Source organism: Antechinus flavipes, chromosome 2 (assembly GCF_016432865.1).
Source record: "Antechinus flavipes isolate AdamAnt ecotype Samford, QLD, Australia chromosome 2, AdamAnt_v2, whole genome shotgun sequence".
Taxonomy (NCBI): domain Eukaryota; kingdom Metazoa; phylum Chordata; class Mammalia; order Dasyuromorphia; family Dasyuridae; genus Antechinus; species Antechinus flavipes.
The window spans coordinates 95,244,640-95,267,094 of NC_067399.1; the positions used below are offsets into that span (position 1 = coordinate 95,244,640).

Sequence of the window (22,455 nt, forward strand, 5' to 3'; positions counted from 1 at the left end):
TTTTTTGTTGTCCTCTTTTCAGTTTGATAGATCCAGTAGTATCCTAGAGCTGGCTCATATTTGCTCTCATGAGGTAGTTGTTAAATTTTCATTGTGAGGATTTACACGCTGAAAGTCAGCAAATGCTACAAATCAGGACTTGATTTGTTATTTTGTTGATTGTCTAAAGAAAGCGATGCAGAAAATGTTAATACTGCTGATGAAACTTATAAATGAGTTGTGCATAATTTTTTTTCAGAAAGCCTGCTAAATACTTACCAGCATATCTCTGGATAGGTTCTAAGGTAAAACTTCAGGGATGTTTTAATCCACAGTCCTCTAATTAATAGTTAAAGAAAGTATGTCTTAAGTGGCTGGTAATTATTTAGATTTCTTCATTTAAAAAGTATTTATATTGTTTGATCATTTCTGTATTGGGGAATGACTGTCATTTGAATATTTGAATCAGTTCCTTAAATATCTTGGGTATCACAGTCTTATTTTCAAGGACATTCATAACATGGCTCTATCCTGCTTTGTCATCCCTTTCTGCCCTAACACATTCTTTTTATTCTAGGTGAATAGGTGTCTCATAGCCTTCTATTGGCTATGTTCTTTTGGTTTTTTGGATATTTACTAATTTGCTTCATTTATATGGAATGCTTCCCCTCCTCCTCCTACTTAATTTTATTCTATCCCATCCTTTAAGTCTCAAAGCAGCACTTTTTCCTCCATGAAACTTAATCCATAGATTAAGTTTCTTAATCCTTTCTATTCAGAATTTCTATAATATTTAAAGTTTGTATCACATCATTTATTACCTTTTAAAATATTTTTTTTCTGCGTTTTTCAGTGCCTGGTTCAATTTTGGGTTCAACTAAGTACTTTTTGATTGATGGGTATCCAAATGAGGGGGTATAAATGGGTTGTGCCAATGTTTCTACAATGTATTTCTCTGTCTTAAATTTCTTAAATGAACTCATTCTAGGATGGACACTTTTAGAGACCTCTAATTTCACTTTTTGCTTCTTCTATCACCAAAAGAACCTGGCTGTAGATGGTTCCTAAATATCTTAACAACCTGTCTCTTTCCTCTTTTTCCAATTTTTTAAAATTTGAAATCCATGCTCTGGGTTTCCTGGGATTTCTTGCACATAATACTTTATCTCCTGACTTTGTGCCTATTCATTCATGTCTGGCGTACCCTTCTTTTTTATCTCCACCTCTTGATTTTCTTCCAAAACTGAATTCAGCTCAAATCTCACCTTCTATAAGAGGTCATTTTTGATTTCTCTCACTGTTAGTACTTCCCTTTAAGATTATCTTCAGTTTGGTTTGAAGAATCCTCTTCTGAGTTGTTTTTACACCTTGCTAGAGGGATTTTGCCCAACAAGAGATTCTTTTTAAAAAAAAGTCATAGAAACCCATGAGAATCATCCACCAAGCTGTGAAGGGCTATAATCAGTATTTGTATAAATACTAATGAAAAAATAATTCTTTTATGGTATTGGTGAAGGGAGAGATAGGAAATAGGCAGGCTAGGTAGGAGGCTATTACAATAATTCAGAAAAGAAATGGTAAGTATTTGAACTAATACATTGAGAGTATGAGTGATTAATTATTAGTAATATATGATCAAAACAAGCATGGTGAAATACAGGCCAGAACTCAGCCAAACTCTTTCAATGTTCCTGTCCAAACAACTTTCAAATAATGTCTCAAATCAAATTTTAGATAAGGAAAGCCAACAAAAGGTCCGAGGGAGACATTTTCCAGTCTGAGATAATGGACATGGGGAAATCTGTGTAAAATCTAGGTGGGCACAAGTCCAGAGAGTGGCAAGAGCACCAATGGTGGGCTTTGGAGATGGCCCAAAAACAGAAGCAGCAGTAGCAACTTTGGGAGATCAGCCCAGAGAGGGTAAGAGGGTTTGGAGAATTGGCTAGAAGAGAGATTACAGGGGACCCTTTGTTGGCATTGGGCGCAGTTGGCATTGGGTAGAGCTGGCATTGGGTGAAGCTGGCATTGATAGGTAACTCTATTCCCCATAAGCAATTCTGAGTTGCAATTTCAGGATGAAGAAGATTGCTTGTAATTAAAGGGAGCAGGAGTCCTGGACCTGTTTCCAGGGTTAAGAGGACCACTATCACTTGTGGCTGTAGGGGAGCTGGAGTCTTTGCCAGGAAAAGATCAGAGTGCAAACCAGGAGAACATTTACTATACTTTACAAAGGTAACAACACCTTAGAAGCATCCAAAACTTTCAGATTACCAGAACAATCTCTAAAAATAGCAGTACAAAAAACTTAAGCTTGGCACTGAGTCTCATAACTCTTAGCTGAGCAGAACCCAACTTTAATATAAATTTCAAAGTAAAGAAATAAGCTGAGAAAATAAGCAAAAAACAAAAAATTTACCTGATCACAAAAAAGCTATTATGATAGCAGAGAAGATTAAGACATAAACTCAGAAAACAACCCTATGAAAAGAGCTACAAACAAATTTCAAAGAAAAATGCAAATTAGGCTCACACCAAGCTAGAATTCCTGGAAGAATTTTTGTTTGTTTTTTGCTGAAGCAATTGGGGTTAAGTGACTTGCCCAGGGTCATACAGCTAGAAAGTGTCTGAGGCTAGATTTGAATTCAAGTCCTCCTGACTTCAAGACTGGTGCTCTATCTGTTGCACCACCTAGCTACACCTAGAGGATCAAGTTCTCTTATTTTACTGATGAGGAAACTTAGATTTTTTTTTTTTTAAATTAAGAGTGGAGAGAAAAATTGGGAAAAAATGAGAATGATGCAAGAAAATTATAAAAATAATCAACATATTGGTAAAAAGAGGCCTTAAAATACTGAAGAAAATATCACTTTAAAAAATCAGTATTGGTCTGAGGTAAAAAAAAAAAAATCACCGAATGACAAATACCCCTTTAAAAGCAAAATTGGCCAAATAGAAAAAAAGAGGCAAAAAAGTTTTCTGAAGAAAATAATTTCTTAATAATTAGAGTTGGGCAGGTGGAAACTAATGATTCTGTGAGAACTTAAACAATAACAATCAAAAATGAAAAAGAAAAAAATGAGAAATATCTGAAAAATAACTGATCTGGAAAATAGGTTTAGGAGACATAATTTAATTATTATTGGATTATCTGAAAGCCAAAATAAAAAAAAAATAGACCTTAGATATCATAGTTTAGGGGGAACACACACACACACACACACACACACACACACACACACACACACATGCAGAGACTGACAGACAGATATTGAGGGGAGAAGATGGATTGGAAGGATAGGAAGTTAGTCGATCAGTGACAATGACTGAGTGACTCTGTAGAGATTCATGATATATAATTTTGGACAAGTCATTAAACTTTATTTCTCAATTTTCTCATCTGTAAATGGAGTCACTAATAACCACACTCCCCAATTTCATAGACTTTTTGTGATATCTGATGTATTTCAAAGAGTTTTGAAAAAAACATAAAGAGCTATTCAAATTTAAATCTTCATTTAAATCAAATTTTTCCTTCCAATTTAGGGATAATAGAGTATGAGGTTAACTTGAAGGTTGTCTAAATCCAGTTTTCTTATTTTACTGATGAAGAAACTTAGATGCTGAGGAGTAATTGAGTTGTGCAAAGTAGTCAATGGGAAAGATAGGATGTTAAGCCTGGGCTATAAATCAAGCCATGTTTTCTATTTCACCTTTTTTTTCCCCCCTATTCTTCTTTTCTGTGAACTTAAGGGACCATAACTATCCCTTACCCTGCTGGGCCTCAGTTTTTCTTCTATAAAACAAAGCAATAGGACTGGAATCTAGTGACATTATATTAATTAGATCACCTGGTGATATGTAAGGTTACTTTTAGCTATAGTGTTTTGTTTGTCAAAATAACTGGGGTTGAAAATAAACATGGAAAAGCCCATTTATAAGGTTCAATCAGATCAGTGTAAACTTTTGCCTGAAATGTATTTCTTGGCTAGTTTGGAGGTAAAACTAGGTCTTCCCACAGTTTACTTCCTTTATACTTGATTGACTAGTTGATAATGAATGAATGATTAAAAAAAATGATTGAATGGCTGTCTGACTTTGGCATAAAACAAATAATTATAAGTGCAAAATGAAGAATGTGAAATGATTTCAGGAATTGACCCATTATAAAATGTCAAGAGAGAGTAGAAGGCCTCCCCCCCCCCACCTTAGCAAATCACTAACTTTTTTTTTTTAGTTATAAGAAAGCTCCAGGTGTTAGTTTTGTTCTCTGAAACAAAAGAGCAGGCCCTAGGCAGAATGGAGTGGTGAGGGGAAGGAAATTTCTAACTAGCTTATTCAGAGAAAGAGTGATGTGTCACTTATTCAACATATATAAGCACATGTATGGAGCAAATATCCACAGAACCATCAGTCAAATAAGGCAGATGGAATATTGCCATTATCAAAAAATGCATGGTCCTAGGGAGATCTGAGATTTGCCATCTGGACTAGAAGATAGTTTGGTGGTGGGGGTGGGGATACTCGGGTTGTATCTGAAAAAAGGTTACTAAGGTGCAGCTACCATCTATTGAGTGGAGAAGAACAAAATCCAGCTGGTTGTGAATTATAAGTAAGGGATGCAAAAGTAAGAAAATATTGTGTGAATCTTATTTACAGATCAATAGATAATCTTTTCTGCACAAAAGGTCCGTTAGAGGAAGACAAAGCAGTAAAGAAGGAAATGTTACCTGTAAACAATATTTTTTTAATCCCACCCAGATGAACCCTTTTATGTTTGTTCCTTCTGCTTGTCGTATTTCTTTATTCATGAGTTTTGAAAAAAGCATTTCAGATTTCTCAGTGATCTGTGGAATGTGTAGATGAACAGCCCTGATTTTTGCCTTTCTCTACTTCTAAGCTATCAAAAGATCAGCATGAAATGGAATCAGAGATGAGGACTCTGGCACAAAATTTATAAGTAAAAAAGTGTACCCTAATTAGAAAACTGAAGGAAAATATTGCTTTGCCCTTAAGTCCTGTAATTTCCTGTTATGGAACAGGGAACATAAACATTTATCCTGAATTACAAAGCCCCAAACTATCCTACTTCCCTTCTGCTTTGTCCCATTTTGTATTTTTTCTTTGTCTCCAAGGAAGTAATATATCATCCCAAAAGATTGGACCTGTGAAATCTTAGCTGTTGATTATATGAGGCTAATGATACTTAGGACTTCTGCAGAGATAGAACAAGAGGAGATTAAAGTTTAATTGGCCATCATTTCCATAATTGTTCCTCAAATTTAGGAGCTCACATATGCTATTTAAACGTCAGCACTTTGCAACCTGGAATATATTTCAAAGGACTACAGGAGATGACTTTGGTATCCAATGGCAGTATGGCCATAAGGAGACCTAAACAAACACAGAGACCTGGGGAGGGAGTTTTCAGGGTCTGGGGATACTTACAAACTTATTTTTGGAGCTATAGTGATTTTAGAGGTACAAGGGAAGTTCTCCCTGAAATGCCATCCCTATTACTTCTATGGGCTTAGTGATGCTTGAAATGCTTTTAATAGGGAACTGCTCTTTCATTCCACAGATATGGGACTTATGCAAATATTTTTGGGAGAGATAATGACCATGGCCATTAATATCATAGTCTGAGTTTAGAAGAAGGAAGGAGTAAATACCTATAATAATATTATTACTGTTGTACAATTATTCTACATGAAGGTGAAGGGCATTATGAGAAGGGGAATTAGGAAGGGCACAGAAAGAAGAGGCTGAGGACATAAAAAAAATATCCATCAATAGCACCATTCTGCCAGACTTGTCCAGAGCCAAACTTACTACTTTATCACCACTAAGCTCTTTTTCTTCAATTATAACACTTCTTTAGAACTCCAACCATGTCTCAGCTCCTTGATTCAGTATATCTCTTGTTAGACTCCCTAACAGTAGGAAAAGGGTCTGTTTTTTTCAATGTTGATAGTACTGGGTACTCTCCAATAATGTAATGGCTTAAGTTTAGCTACTTTTTCCATTGCAAGACCAATTTTGCAAAGGTTTCTTACCTCTTTCATCTTATAACCTTCCTTCCCTTTTCCTCCCTCCCTTATTACTGCTAGGTAATGCACTGTAGTAAAAGTTCTTTAAAAATAATATAAAATATTGTGTGCTGATACTCAGAATATAAGAGAGTAGGAAAGAGGGAACCCTACAGACCATAACACCAAATGAGTTCTGATTGATAAGGAATTCAGCAAAGTTTTTTAGAAATGGTAGTAGTGATTTGAACCAGCAATGTAACTACTAGACTATACCCCAAAGAAATAAAAGGAAGAGCAAAAGGATGCATATGTACAAACATATTTATAGTAGCTCTTTTATAGTGGCAAGGAACTGGAAACCATTGATTGGAAATGGCTGATCAAATTATAGTATATGATTGTAATATGATTCCATTAGGAGGTAAGAAACAAGTAAGGGGATGGTTTTTAAAGAAATCTAGAGAGACTTGGATGAATTGACGCAGAGTAAATATGCTAATTTATAGAAACAGGAAAATAATTTATACAAGTAAAATTACATTGGATAGAAAACTTTGAAAAGATTTAAGAACATTTTTTGGTTTAATAACCAACTTTTATTTCACTATGATGAAGCATCCTACTAAGAGGAGTGATAGACTGAGGGTGCATATGGAGACATATCTTTTTTGAACATAGCTAATGTGGTAATTTGTTTTACTTGACTATGAAATACTTGTTACAAAAATTTGGTTTGGTTTCTTTTGTTTTTCTCAGTGTAGGTTGAAAGGTGGGAGGAAAAGAATATGAATTATTGTTCATTAAAAAAAATAAAAAAATAAATGGTGTCAGTGAAAACCCATCACAGGAACTAGCCATAAGAGTGCTAAACTGTCTCATATAAAAGTGAAAAACTGAGGGAGGATTCTGGAAAGATAGTGGAGTAAGTCAATAAATTTCAAGGTCTCCAGATTTTCCCCACAAATAGAACACATTTGCACCTCAAGGAGAACACAGACTAGTGAAAAATCAGGAAGACAGGGCAGAACAGGTGTCCTACTGGTACAATCCAAGAAGATCTGAATAAGGACTTTAAACCAGAGATTAACCCCTGTGAAGTACAAACATCTCCAGACTAGCTCTGCAGAAACATCTAATGAAGAGTCCTGGGACTAGCTGGATGTGGCTGGAACCTCAGCAGGAGCTACAGGAACTTTCACCTACAGAATTTGGAGTAGACTCTAGGATCTGAGAAGGAGTAGACTGACAGAACCTTCTCTGTTTAGGAATGTCATGCCCAGCTGTGCTAAAGGTTCAGGTCCCCAAGAGAAGGAACTTGCACATCTGATGAGTGCAGAAGCAGGGGGACAGGGACACTGCTGGCTGCAGGCACTCACAGAAAGGGAAAATTCTTGGTTTGGAATTCCAAGTCAGAAAGGAGAACTGAAATGAAGCAACTTCCCACTCCATGATTAGAGATATTCCATTAGAAATGCTTACACTAATACCTTTTATTAAAAAATTGAACCAGCAAAGAAGAAAGAACCCTATTATAGAAACCTACTATAGGAATAGGGAAAACTGGGGTTCATCTTTAGAGAAGAAAACTGTAGTAAAAATGTTTCTTCTACCCCAAAGAGTAACATGAAATGGCTCCCTGCCCAGAAAGAATTTATAGAAAAACTTGAAAAAGAATTTGAAAAGCAAATGAGAGACATTGAGGAAAAATTAAGCTAAACTAAACTAAATAAGTCATCCAAGAAAAAAAATAAGAAGATTAAAAAAATCTAACTAGCAAAGAAGATAGAGTCTTAAATCTGAAAATAACTCTTTGAAAATTAGATTTGGATAAGAAGAAGTCAATGAACAATTAGAGACCAAGAAATAGAATAAAGAATGAAAAAACAGAACAGAATGTTAAACATAAGAAAAATAACATTTGGAGAACAGATCAAGAAAAGAAAATATAAGAATAATTAGACTACCTGAAAGTTGTGACCAAAAAAAGAACCTTGACATAATAATGCAAGAAATAATCCAAGCAAATTGTCTTGTGCTGATATAAGATGAGGAGAAAGTAGAAATAAATACAAAAAAATCCACTGATCACCACTTCAAAGAGAGCCTTTGTAGAAAACACATAGGAATATTATTGCCAAATTTTAAAGTCCCCCGATCAAAGAGAAAATCTTGCAAGAGACAAGGAAAAAAACAACACAGTTCAGATATATTGGAGCTACAGTTAGAGAATTGTACAGGACTTATCAGCCAGCAGTCACAATAAAAGATAATAGGTTCTGGAATCATATATGCCAGCAATCAAAAGAAGTAGGCCAGTGGCCAAAAATATAATATCCAGCAAAATTATCCATAATATTGAATAAAAAATGGACATTCAATGAATGTGTAGATTTTCAACAGAATCTGAATTCAATAGAAAATTTAACTCAATAGAGTCAATCTCCATTTAATTAATCCAGTAATTTCAAGGAATTTAACATGGACAAGTTATTTATATATATATTTTTTTCTGAGGCAAATGGTTTTTTTTTTTTTTTTTAATTTTTTATTTTGCTGAGGTAAGTAGGGTTAAGTGACTTGCCCAGGGTCATACAGCTAGGAAGTGTTAAGTGTCTGAGACCAGATTTGAACTCAGATCCTCCAGACTTCAGGGCTGGTGTTGCCACCTAGCTGTCCTGTTTATGTTTTTTTTTTTTTTTTAATGGAAATGTACACCATATGTTTAAGCTTGACATCAGTAATTGGATAGTTCAAAAGAAAGATTTATACAAATGAGGTGCAGAGGAAGAAAAGATCTCTGTCTATCAGAGTGGGGAAGAGGGTTCCTAATTCTGAAAACCTGCTCATTCTGGACTGGGTTAAATAGGCAACACTATCTATATACCACGAAGGGTATAGCATCCTTCAAAATTTATAAAAGGAATAAGGAAGGAGGGTAGAGAAGTGAGAAGGAAAGGGTAAGGGAAAAAAGATAAAGATGAGATCATAGGTAGGGGGAAGGTAAGCAATAGCAAGGCAAGTTAAGGAGCAAGATTAAAATAAAAGAGCAGCGGTAGAAAAGAAGAGATACACAAACACTACACGGAATAGGAATAAATATGTATGTATGTATGTAGGTGGATCTGTGGGTGGGTCTTGGTTCCTAATACTACCTCAATGGTCTTCCTGCTTTTAGTTACCTTTTCAATTTATCCTTTATACCACTGACAGATTTATTATTTTTTTTAATTCAACCTTCTTATTTCATTATTTCTTTGCATCTGCTAAATTCCCATCAAGGATTTAAAGCTCAAATAAATAGACAGTAGAAAGATTATTGGATTTTCAGTCAAAAGTCCTGAGTTTAAATTCCAGTTTTACACATTACTGATGACCCTCAGCAAGTCATATCATCTCTCATGATCTTATTTCCTCATTTATAACAAAGAAGATAAATAGGAACATAGGCCTAATGATCTCCAAGTTTTTTTTTTTTTCCAGTGCTAAAATATTTACCTAAAACATGAATTTCTCTATGATCTTTCCCTTACCTGATTCTCCTATTGGTAACTATCTCCTTCCTACTATCTCTCTCTACTTAGTTTCATGCTTCTTATATATACTTATTTATGTTAGACAAATACAGCATTTATTAAGCACTTATTATGTTCTAGGAACTGTGCTAAGCACTGAGTATAGAGATAAAAAACAAAGAAGATAGTGTTGCCCTCAAAGAGATTGTATTCTAATGTTAATAGTATCAATTAGCAATCAACAAGCACCTACTATGTTTTAAGCAATAGGGATGTAAATATCATAATGAGACAGTACCTTTCGTCAAGTAACTCACAATCTATTGGCAAAATGAAGGAAAAATTAGAAGTGATTATTGATGTATGGGAAGCAAGATGGCATGATGGATAGAGCTCTGGGAATATAGTTAGAAAACCTGGCTTTAAATCTTGCCTCAGACACTTACTAGCTATATGACCCTAAACAAATCACTTATTCTTATTTACCTCACTTTTCTTATCTGTAAAATGAGGAGGGAGAAGGAAATGGCACATCACACCAGTATATTTGCCAATAAAGCCCCAAAAAGGTCCAAGAAGAGTTGGATATAATTGAAAATGATTCAACAATAACATTAATATATGGGACAAATAATCCAGTGATGGTTCTAAGGTTGTAAATCTGGTTGGCTGGAAGAATAATTGTGTCTTCAAAAGAAATATTAAAGTTTAGAATAGGAATAAAAGGTTTTGGGGAAAAGATAATGAATTTATTTTTTGATATATTGAATTTAAAATATATGGTAAACATACTGTGAAAATGTCTACCATGCTTTTGGTAAGATAGAACTGGTTTATGTGTTTTTTTAATCTCCCTACTGTATATTAGGGTTTTAGGTCTAACCTTGTTTTTGGTCTCATATAATGCACTATATAATGTACTTATTTATACACTTTATTTACACACTTTAAGTATATAGGCCCTTAAAACTAGTTGAAAAAAAAATGATTGAATTCTGTTTCAAGACTTATACCCTTAGAACTAATTTCAAGAGCTAAGATTGGTGTTAGTCCAGGGTTTATGTTCATATCTAGGCACTACCTTTCAGGATGACAGAAGTTTGGAGCTGAATAAATTTGCCCTTATGTGTTCTTATCTAATGAGTAGGCAGTTTGATGAGAGAGTAAGCACAGTGACTTTGCTGATGGGAAACAGGGCCAGGATGGGACACACATTAATGTATCTTTCCCCTGAAATACAAGGCTACATTTGAAAAAAGTAATATGCAATGAGTGCATTAGATAGGCATATGTGGGTACATATATATGTCTATGTATATGAACCTATATACATATATATTTATATATTTTCAGAATAAGGCAGAAAGAATTCTTGGGGTCAAGGTTGAATGCTAAAAGCTACCGGAATCTATCTAGCTAAGACTTGTAAGATGCATCTCATTAACACCAAATTATAGCAGAGCCCCTGTGGAGCTGCATGTGACAGTCCCATTAATGCAAATGGCATTCATTATGATGACTGTTGTTTCAAGTGAAAGTAAAAGGAAATCATATTAGAGGGAATTACTCATTAAACCTCAGAGCTTAAATAAAACCCACTGCTAAGTAGGCCACCCGGGTGGAATACAGGGTTACCAAGGTTGCCTGCTGCTGTCCTTGTTATACTAGGGCTGGTCTGACTTGGTTGTAGGGAGGAAGTTGAATATAAGATAAAAATGTCTTACAGGTATCGGAGGCTTGGGAGATTCCAGAAGGCCTTAGGGTCAATAAGCACCAGGTTGTTGGCTTTCTCAATTCTTCTGTCAAAGAGAAATGAACATTGCATTTAAGTGAAGGGAAGTATTTCTTCATCATTTCATATTTATTTAATGAACTTTGAGACTATCTTATGGCTTGGAAAGCTGCAAACTTCTTGTTGCTAAAATGCCCCTAGTATCACCTTGCTCATTCATTCATTCACAAGCATTTCTTTGTGAAGTGCATTTAACTCTGGTTGTACAAAGACCACGATTTGTCTCCTCTTTGTACCAAGGAGATAAAACAAGCTAATTACAGCCTTTATCCTACCTGAACCAAACCAGAGTAGGCACAGAAGACAGACTTGGGAGGAATATGTAAGACCTGCCAACCATAGCACCAGGTTTGCTGATAATTTTCACCCCTAGAGAACCAACAAAGGAGGAGGAAGTGGAAAAAAGGAAATGATGAAAGAAAATGGGAGAGACTGAGAAAGAGAGAAGGGAAGAACAGAGGGAAAAGAGAACAAGAAAGAGGAAAACAGAAAGGTGGAGAGTGGGAGAATGAGGAAACAGTGGGAAAGAGAAGAGCACAGAGATAAATGTCTTAGCTCTTTTATTTTTAAACCTGGAAATTGCTCACCAACAAGATCCTTCAGCAAACTTCCATTAGGCAATAATTTCTCTACTCACCTTGGACAGATGCTGCTCTATTACCATAAGAAAAAAACAGCAGCTTTTACTCTCTTGTTAACCTGGTCTTTGTCCTGATCACCAGCTCAGAGGAGAACATGTCCAAAGCACCAAGAAAATGATTGTCATATTCACTACTCACTGGATCAATGTATATTTACACTGATATTCTGTTAATTACTTTCTCCTTGTTTCATTAGTTTTTATGTTGCAATTACCTGTGGCTGCACAGAGCCCCAGACTAGGTAATTAATCATTTCAAGCACAACAGGCACGATCCTGGGGAGGGAAGCAAGGGCGATGGCAGCACTGAGCAAGGAGTGGTTTCTATAATTGGCAAGCCCACTGAACCCCAGATAGGAGGCAGCTCCTTTCTGCAGTAGGACAGCTCCTCTGTAGATTTCCTGTCCACATTTCCTGTTAGAGGCTCACAATTTCTAGCAGTAAGGGAGAGACTATAATCTTCTGAGAAGAGAAAGAGCATGAGAGTATTTGGAGAAAGGAAAGAGAGAGTGCAAAGAACAATGGCAAAGGCCAAGTACAAAGGGAAACAAATTGTTGTTCCTTGACTGTTAGCCTTTTTTTTTTCCTTCTCTTCTCCTATTTATTTATTCCTAATTTATGGAATAAAACAAACATTTTTCCTTCATATCTTGCTGCCTAGTTTGCATTTCTATTCTGGGACTTGATTGATGAGGAAAAAAATAGATGTTCCTATATATGGATAGCAACATGCTAGCAATAGCCAGCAACAGAACACTATTCTCAGGCCCCTTAAAAAAATTGGTCTAGAAATTGACATGGGAAAAATTAAGTGAATGACAAATACCTATTATAAAGATTATGATGATTGGTTGGGTAGATAGCCCATTGAGGTAGGTCATTAGTACTAATATCTGGAACAGATCCTGCAGATAGACAATGAATTTAGCCCAAAACAGGATTGGAAGAAGAGAGTGTATTAGACAGAATATTGGGAAATTTAGAAGCATTTTCACTGATTTTATGTTGTTCTCTCATTAAATTACAACAGCAATGATAGCAAATGGTGATAGGACCAATATTGTCTTGGTCATTCCAGATGATTGAAATCATACAACAACCTCAATCTCAGAAAAATTCAAATTGGAGTGACACAAAGAACAGTGTGTGAACACAAATAGACAAAAGCATAATACCTGGATTTGCATGCAAAATGTGGTATAAAAGAAATCCTCAAGAGCATGCTTAAGCATAGAGACAGTGAGTTGGCACAAATGATAGAGCATCAGACCCACAGTATAAAAGAACTGTATTCAAATATGACTTCAGACACTTATTAGATTGATAAGTCCTTGGACAAGTCACTTACCCATTTGCCTCACTTTCCTCATCTGTAAAAGGGGATAATAATTGCACCTACATCCCAGAATTATTGTGAGAATCAGAGGGGATAATATATGTAAAGTACTTAGCACAGAGCTGGGCACTAAGTAGAAACAAATATTAGCTCTTGTTGTTTTGTTGTTAATGACCACAAAGAGAGGTAGGTTAGATAATATAGCGAGAGCAAAAGAATAACAGAACAATCTGTATTGTCCATTCCGTCCTCAGAATATTAAAAGATCTAGAAGCCCTCAAGGAGTCTGGATAGAGCCTTTGAGAAGAATTTGTAGAAGACATGGGCAAAACTTGGAAAGGATATAAAAATAGAAATGGGTTATGTTCTCTATCTCAGTTAGGAGTTCTGACACTGATTAAATCAGGGACAAATTAAGCTAAAATATAAAGGAGGATTTAAAAAATGCTAACCAGTTTTGTTAGAAATAATTCCCTTCAATCTTTTAATTTTCCTGCTTTTCCCTTTTCTCATCCTCTTCTTTTTTTCCCCCTTTCTTTCATACTCTACCAAGACAGTATCAAGATAAAAACAGTTTAAAACGTTGTATTAATGGAGATGCCTACTACTTTTATGCCAGAAAAGTCAACAAATAAACCAGCAAAATAAAATCTCCTCCTTTTAAACATGATCAATTTTCTTCTAGACACACTTTATACATAAAGCATCCTATTCCTCTTCACTTTTTACCCTAAGGAAAGGATGCCAGTGGAAAATGATGGCTATTATCATTCTTTCCTCTCAAATACATAACCACTTCATCTTTGTTCCTTGTCATAGAATTACCTGACATCATCTTTCACTCCTGCTCTTGAAAGTTCCTTTTTAGTTATATTCAATCAGTCAATCAATAAACATTTATTTAGCACCTACTATGTTCCAGGCGCTGTGCTAAGCAGCTTATTCACACCTACCATGTGATTCTCCATTGCTCTCTGTGTGAAACTGATTTTTAATTCTTCAGTGATCGTTATAGTCCATGTTTCACTATTATTCAGCAGCACTAGTACAATGTTAGTATTAAAAATATGGATCTTCACTTTCATGAGATGTTGGGTATCATTAAAAAAGTTTTGCAATATCCCCAAAACAATCCAGTCATTGTTCTGTTGTTCAACTCTTGGTCTATCTCATTATTTATATGTACTGTATGTCCCAATCATAAATATTGATGAACAAGTTCTATAGGTTGTCTATCTATATGCAAGTTGTATTTTTGGCAAAAGAAAATTTTTCTTTGTCAGGCTAAAATCCTTTTGAGCAATTGGAGATCTTTTCCAGGAAGTATTATAGCCTTCTGGGGCTTGATGAAAGCAGAACATGAACATCCATGAACAGAAATTTTTGAAATACCTTACCATCCATGGAGAATCTGTCTTTATCTTTGACTTTGCCCTGGATCTCCTGTCATAATATTGAACACATTTGGTGATCATACATCTCTCTGTATGTATCCATATATAACACCAAATGTTTATGATCATAGCGTTATTGCACAGAGATGTTTCTGTTACTATATGCTACAAGGAATCTTGAATGATTTTAATGTACAGATTGAAAATACCTTATTTAAAAAGGAGCCTGGAAAGCAGCAGTTTTACTTTTTCATAATTTATAGACTTATATGCTAAGCAGAGTCTTTGATTCTCTATATCTTTCATTTAGTTGTGAAATGGTAAAGTCGTTGAACATCCTTCTCAAATGCTTGATTGTTCCCTACTCCTTCAAAAAGATATCTTTTATTCATGTCTAGATAAATCTTATGAAGAGTTTGTATAAATGGAAAAGTAGATATATAGGTAGGTAGAGATTAATATTCTCTTTGTCCTCCCTCTTTTTTAAAGTGTTAATGAAGTTTTAAATTCCTCCATACCTTTGGTATCTTCCCTTCCTTCAAAAACCTTGAATAATATTCCCTCCTTCAAAATGATGTCACTTCCAGCACGATTTGCTTTTCTCTATATATAATTGTATCAATCTGACTACTTTTTTTCTCTTTGTCATTTTTATCTTCCCTACAAACACTTCAGGGACTGTGTGTAGTGTGACTGGCATAGGTCTATTGTTTTCTACATAATTGATATGTATTTATATTTCAAATTCTTTCCCCATGTATATATGCATGTATATAAAAATAAAAACTCACATACATAAACATACATACACATATATATTTACAAATATTTTCCATCTTTCTTTTGTTTGTTGTTTTCTTTTCATTTTTGTCCTCAACTGCCTTTGAAATGATAATGCTTACAAGTTTTCTTTAAAATTTTTTTAACCATTTAGTACATCTCGGAGTTATTCAGTGATACTGTTTATAATCATTCATTAGTATTCTTTTAAAGATTTTTTGCAAACTATTTTATAGTCTAATGTGGTGTTGTTTTTGGCAGCCATCTCTGTTTGGCAACTTAGTCAAATGATTGCTTACTAGCACACTATCTGGACTCTTTTGTTCTTATTGCTGTGGGCAATTAATTTACATTGGTTAAATGTCTTCATAAAATTATTATAGGGTATACTTCTGTCATTTCTGTTATCCCTTTACTATTTTGGATTGTCAGTTATTCAATTAAATAGTTTAAGATTGAATTTAGGGAATAGGTTTCTCATGTTATTATTCTTGCTTTGTACTGATTCTTGTCTAAGCCTTAAGAAGTCAGTATTTTAACTACATAGAAAGCTGATTCATGGATAACTTCCACATCAGTAACAAGTCTTTTTCTGCCTGTTAAAATTAATCTATCTCTTTTTTATTCTTTTGCAATTTTATTTGCTAATTATCATGACCAGCAAATACCAATTCTTTTCTTAAGGAAGTGGTTTTTAATATAAAGATATGAAGCTTCCTTGTAATCTCCAAGTCTTTGGTTTTTCTTCCTTTTCAGATTCCAGTTTACAATGTTTTTCTTCCTGTTATGGGCCAGAACTTGAAACAGGGTGCTAGGTCACTGGAATTGATAGAAACAATGCTTATGTACTTGGTTCACACCTTTGGAGTTTACACCTTTGGGAGAGTTCACACATTAGCTCACATGTTAGAGTTCACACCTTTAAGAGATCATATATAAGGAGCTCCCACAAGCCAACTAGAGACTTGTGGGAGATTCGCAAGTCAGGATTCAGTGGAGAAGATTCATAAGTCACAACTCCCACAATCCCACTCTCAGAGGAGGAGTCAGATTCATTCCGTATTCTACCTATGTTCTGGAGGCTTTTGGATTCAGAGGAAGGTAAAGGCTGAAACTGGAGAGGTAAAGGACTAGCAGCAAGAGGTCTTGGAACCAAGGAGAGAGATAAGTCTCTATTAAAGCTAACTGGGCCCCAGGAAAAGAGACAAGAATTAAAAGGAAACAATAAAAGAGTGGACTTTAACTCTTGGCTACATTTGAGGTGATTATTACACTGAACTAAGACAAAGGCTGCCTCCAGAAGCCTTGCAAGAAATATGCTTCCAGAGAATGATTATGATTTAAAAAAGAGAATATTACACTTCCCATTCTTACTTTCTATGCCTTTGAGTTAGTCATCAAGCATCAAAATATATGTTGATTTAACATGAGATATCTTATAAATTTCTTCATATAATTTCTCTACAACCTTAACCTTAGCGGCCAAACTTCTTGTAGAGCTTTAATTATTTTCATGGTGGTCTTTAGGCAAGTACTTAAGACTAGTAATGGAATATGGATAGGAAATGATAACACTTGAAATAATGTTTGTGTTACCTTTTTATAGATAAAACTCACTTTGCACATTTCATTTTTGCTTCTCTTGAAATACCTGTGAGGCATTCTTTAATGTAGTAGAATATGTGAAAGTTGGGGTCAGCCAGTGGAGAAGAAAGGAATAATGCATTGTAAGTAGCGTATACAAACTCCCCTTATTATTTAGAGTAAGAAGTGGCCACCATTTTTCTTACTTACATTTCATGTAACTTTGGTAAGTTGGAGAATACGTCAGCTTCTATTACCTCTAAGGCATCATTTTGAGAGATTTCTCTGTGGATAAAGAGATGTTTGATTAGATTAAATTAAATTACAAAAATATTTATTAAAAATCTGTTAGATATCTTGGGGTAATGAAAAAGCCATAGTTCTTATCTCTAAGAAGTTTATAGTTTAGGTGGAGAGATCATACATAGAATTTATGTAATGTCTCATTGTGTGGGAGGCATAATTAGAAAATAATTCCTAGGCAATGTATAAGCAAATGAAAGATCAAAGAATCTTTAAATATTTGATATAAAAAAGATATTATTAAGAATCCAATCTGGCCCTTGTTTTTACAGATAAGGAAACTGAGGCCCAAAGAGGTTAATAGTTCACTTAATATTGAATATCATAAAGCTGCTTAACAACAGAGCCAGGATCAGAGAATCCAAGACTTAGAACTTTCAATCAGGAATCTCTTCTGTAATACAAATGAATCTATTATGGACAACTTTTTAAAGATGGGTTTTTGATCTGAGCTTTGAAGGATGAGTAGGATTTAGATATAGAAGATGGGGAAGATATTTTGGTAGAAGGGAGAACATGAACAAAACAAAACAATATGGGTTACCTGTGGTATGTGTTATTTTCAGTGTAAAGGGAGAAGGGGCCACAGAAAATGTTTTAATTGGGTTAAAGATATTATTATGAAATATTGCAACTGAAAAAAAGAAATATTACAACTGGACCTTTGGGAAATAGAGAAATAGATAAGGAGAAAAATTAATGTAATGATTGGAGTCTACCCTCCTCATCCTGACTGGCACCCCTGACCATTTGTTACTAGCAGACAGAAAGGCACAGGAATTATAGAAGTGGTGGTACCTCCTAGACCATTGGCTCTACTTCCATCTTAGTCCTCACATTTGGGGAACTCTTTTGGAAGAGACTAGTCATCCCCACTAACTGCCAATCATCTGACATTCATAAGCCAGGTGAACCAGCCAACAAGGCAACCTGAGAGAAAGACAAGAGGTAACATGCATTATCTTAACTACTGTCACTATCTTACTGCTAACTCCTTCTAGACCATGATGGAGATAACCTAAGACCCTGAATCAAGAATAATAATCTAGTGTCTCCAGCAAATTTGAAAAGCAGTTACTATGGAGATATAGTCTGGAAATACTCCTGAAGGTGTCTCAATCACAGTTACTGGAAAAAAAATTCTTTCCACCAGAGTTCTTAGCTCTATTAAACACTTCAACAAAAGAAACCTTTATCATTTTTTCCAGTTGAAATGACATCAGAGAAGAGGAATTGCCATCTTGCTTTGCCACTATACCCTGAGGATAATTGGACCTTTCCATCTGACTTAAAAACTGATACCCTTCCATGTTATTTCCAATATTAGAATGTGAACTCTTTGAAAGCAGGGTTTGTGTCCCCATTCTTTAGCTCAGTGTTTTGCAACAATATATGATTAATAAGTACTTCCTTTAATCATCCATTGATGTAATTTGCCTTACTTATTTCTAGTTTTCTGAATTCAATAATAAACTATATCTCCTTGAATTAGAGATGAATCAATGTTAAACAAAATAAATGATATAACAAAGGGAGAAGAGTTTTCCTAATAGGATGGAGTTTGTGAGTCATTTTCTGATTGGGTAATGCACATCAAGAATTTAAATGGTACAATGTACAGCGTGCTAGTTCTACAGTCAGAAAAATCTTACTTGAAATCTGGTTTTATTAGCTGTGTGACCCTAGTCAAGTTGCTTAAACTCTGCTTCCGTTTCTGAATGGCAACAAAGATATAATAAAGTGCTTGCCTTTCAGGTTGTTTTGAGGATCAAAGGAAATAATATTTGTAAAATACTTAGCATAGTGCTAGCTTATTTTCTTCTCCTTATTCCCTTTCCCCATCAACCTCAGTAGAAGAAAAATTCTGGGACACTCCCCATAAAGGGCTGACCAAAGGAGAATGTCATAGCATGAGATACAGTCTGAGAGAGATTTCAAGAGATAGTATTATACCCACCAGTGCCCTTTTATATTGGGTTGTATGCATCAAAGGTCAGGTGGGGTCCTAATTGACAACATAATCTCTTTTTGAATATCCTCATTATAATCCTTATTATTCAATACATTTTAAAGTGTCTAGAATGTTTCTGGTATCTCAGGGACATGAGTTTAAATAGAATGTGTTATCTCTTTATTTCTGCATTATAGCTTCTAGCAAACTTTTGCCTATGTTTTTGTGTGTGTATTTTTAAAAACTGTTTTATTTATTTTAAACATTCTTTTTGAATTTTGAGTTTCAAATTCTCTGCTTCCCTCCACCACCTCACTGATAAGGTAATCAGATAACGCAACTCACTGATAAGGCAAGTGATATATTAATGATACATGAGCAATCATGGCAAACATTTCCATATTACTAAAAAATAAAGAAAGTGAGAAAATTATACTTCAACTGACACTCAGAGTTAATTATTCTTTTGGAGGTTGATAGTATTTCTTTTTATAATGAGTCCTTTGGAATTGGTTTGAATCATTGTATTGACTGTATTGTAGTTAACTCTCACAGCTGATTATAATTATAACATTGCTGTTACTGTGCACAATGATCTCCCACTTCTCATTTCACTTTGCATCAGTTTATACATATCTTGCCATGATTTTCCTGAAACCACTCCACTCATCATTTCTTATAGTAAAACAATACTCCATCCCAGCTTGTTTAACCATTCCCCAATGGAAGAACTTCCCTTTGATTTTAAATTCTTTGCCACCGTAAAAAGAGATATAAATGTTTTTCCTTTTTCTTTGACCTCCTTGAGATACAGACCTAGTTAATGGTATTATTGAGCATGAAGCTTTATAGCCCTTTGGGTATAATTCTAAGTTGTTCTCTAAAATGCTGGGGCCAGTTTACTACTCCACCAACAATTCATTAATGTACTGTTTTTCTTCATCACCTCCAACATTTGTCATTTCTGATAGGTGTAAGATGGTACTTATTGATGAGTTTTAATTTGCATTTCTTGGATGGGTAGTAATTTAGAGCATTTTTGTATGACTATAATTTTGATTTTTTCTTTTGAAATCTGCCCATTCATATTCTTTGACCATTTATTAACTGAGGAATGGCTCTTATTTTTAAAAAATTATTCAATTTTCTATATATTTGAGATACATGATCTTTTTAAGAGAATCTTGCTGTATTTTTGATACTTCTTGTTCATGACAAAATAGAGATTCCACAATTGTCTTTAAATTAAGTCTATTTTTAAATTTTGCTTTGTTTCAGATTATGACTGTTATTGCTGTCTTTCTTTTCTGTTTATTTTTTTTTATTGTAGCAGAAGCATATTAGATTCTGCTCTTGTTCTTTATTTTAATTTTCTCTGTATCTCTTTTAAATGACAAATTATTTGATTGTGATTTCCAATTTTTTCTGCTATCCACTTCCATTTTATAGGTGAGCTCAATGCATTCACATTCACAGTTATCAATAACTATATTTTCCCTTGATTTCATTTTCTTGTTTCTTTTTCTCTTTTTCTTTTTATCTTATCACTCCTCAAAATATGTTTTCTTTTTAACTGCCTTCCTTAATCCATCCTCCTTTTCTCATACCCCCTTTCTTTTATCTTCCTCCTCTCCTATTTCCCTATTAGGAAAGAAAGATTTTTATGCAACTAAGTGTGTGTGTATGTATACTATACACATATTATCCATATTATCTCCTGCTACCAGGTATTAGGAAATGGTGGCCAAAGCTCTCTCCTAGCTATTTCCCTGACTCATTTTCTTTTTACTCTTTTATTTCTTTTACCCTTAATTTTTGTTATGGGAACCTAGAGTCTGGAGAAAATACTTGTCTCCTTCAATTCCCCGGTCTGATATTTCTTATGAATCCTTATCCTATGCCTATGGGGGGAGAATCTGGAGAGTATGCTTCTTGGATTGCCCTCTCCAAAATGACAGAATCTTTTCTATTTACCCATATAAGTTGCCTACTCTTCAGGTTTCAAAAATTATGCTTCCCACATCCTTCTTTGGAAGATGGAAAGGTACAAGATCTCTGATATATCCTCTATCTCATTTTCTGTCTTACTCTATTTTCCCCTTTTTTTTCTTTAAATGACCCTTCATATTCCTGGTTGATCTGCTTGAAGAAAATTCTTCTGGCTAATTTGTACCAAGGGGCCTTCAAAATTAAAACAGACTCTTTAATTCATTTCTTGGATTGGCATTGGTCTCTAAGGCTAAGGACCAATTACCAAAGCCTTCTCAATCCTCCTTCCTCAACCTCATCTTCTCTGAATGCTCTCAGCATGAGATCTCCTTCTAGATTCCTCTTCTATGAATCGTAACTGTATGACATTTTTTTTGTTCTATGTTCCTCATTTTTATCTCCAGAGACCTCTCCATGGAAGTAGCTATTTCATGAACTTTCCATTTCACAAGAATTAAAAAAAAATTGGTACTTATAATATGTGATCTTAGCAAATTTCTCCCCTCTAATAATCAGAGGAAACATCACCACAACTTGAAAGAGTTAACATATCACTGCAGGGCCCTCATTTATTCTTAGGGAGTAACTTGGAATATAAGGAGAAGAGAGTCCACTACTCAGAGGCTCAGACCTCATGAAGAGACTGGGCAACTTAATTAGTTAATGTTTATAAAGTGACTTGGAAATGAAAAGTGCTATTATTAGGTGTATTGGGGAAGGAGCCCATGCAGTTTTAATGCAGCAGCTGAGAGTGTTTCAGGAAATCTTACAGGCAGAATTAATTTAAATTGGCTTAGAAAGGAGCACTGTCACCCAGACTGGAAAACAGCTGAAGTGCTAAGAAGAAATCTAAAAGCTAAGGGAATGTACTAAAGGGAGGGAAAGAGAAGTCCAGTGAGAGCACTAAAAGTACATACCTCAATGGTGTAGGTAATCAAAGTGTTGCTTTTGAATTCAGTAGCTTAGTGAAATTATCAAGGTTTGGGGTTTAAATACCCAGTTGAGATATGATTGCCCCTAAGACTATGAGTCTATGTTTTTAGTGATTCACTCTGCACATTAAATAGCTCACACTAGAAAGTAGGGAGTCATTTCTGGTATTTTGGAGTGGGGAGGTCGCTAGGGAATTCTTTCCAAAGTCAAATAATCATCAATTATCCCCTTTC

General features: G+C 34.8%; 1 protein-coding gene across 1 annotated transcript in view; it reads right to left on the minus strand.

Annotated features, from left to right (window-relative positions):
• FSHR (follicle stimulating hormone receptor) overlaps positions 1–22,455 on the minus strand; it is a 248,305-nt gene that overhangs the window by 73,090 nt on the left and 152,760 nt on the right. The window contains exons 3-4 of the mRNA XM_051975245.1: positions 17,257–17,331; positions 11,245–11,319 (exon numbers count right to left, since the gene is read on the minus strand). Coding sequence (XP_051831205.1) covers positions 11,245–11,319; positions 17,257–17,331 — 150 coding nt within the window. The remainder of the gene's footprint in view (positions 1–11,244; positions 11,320–17,256; positions 17,332–22,455) is intronic.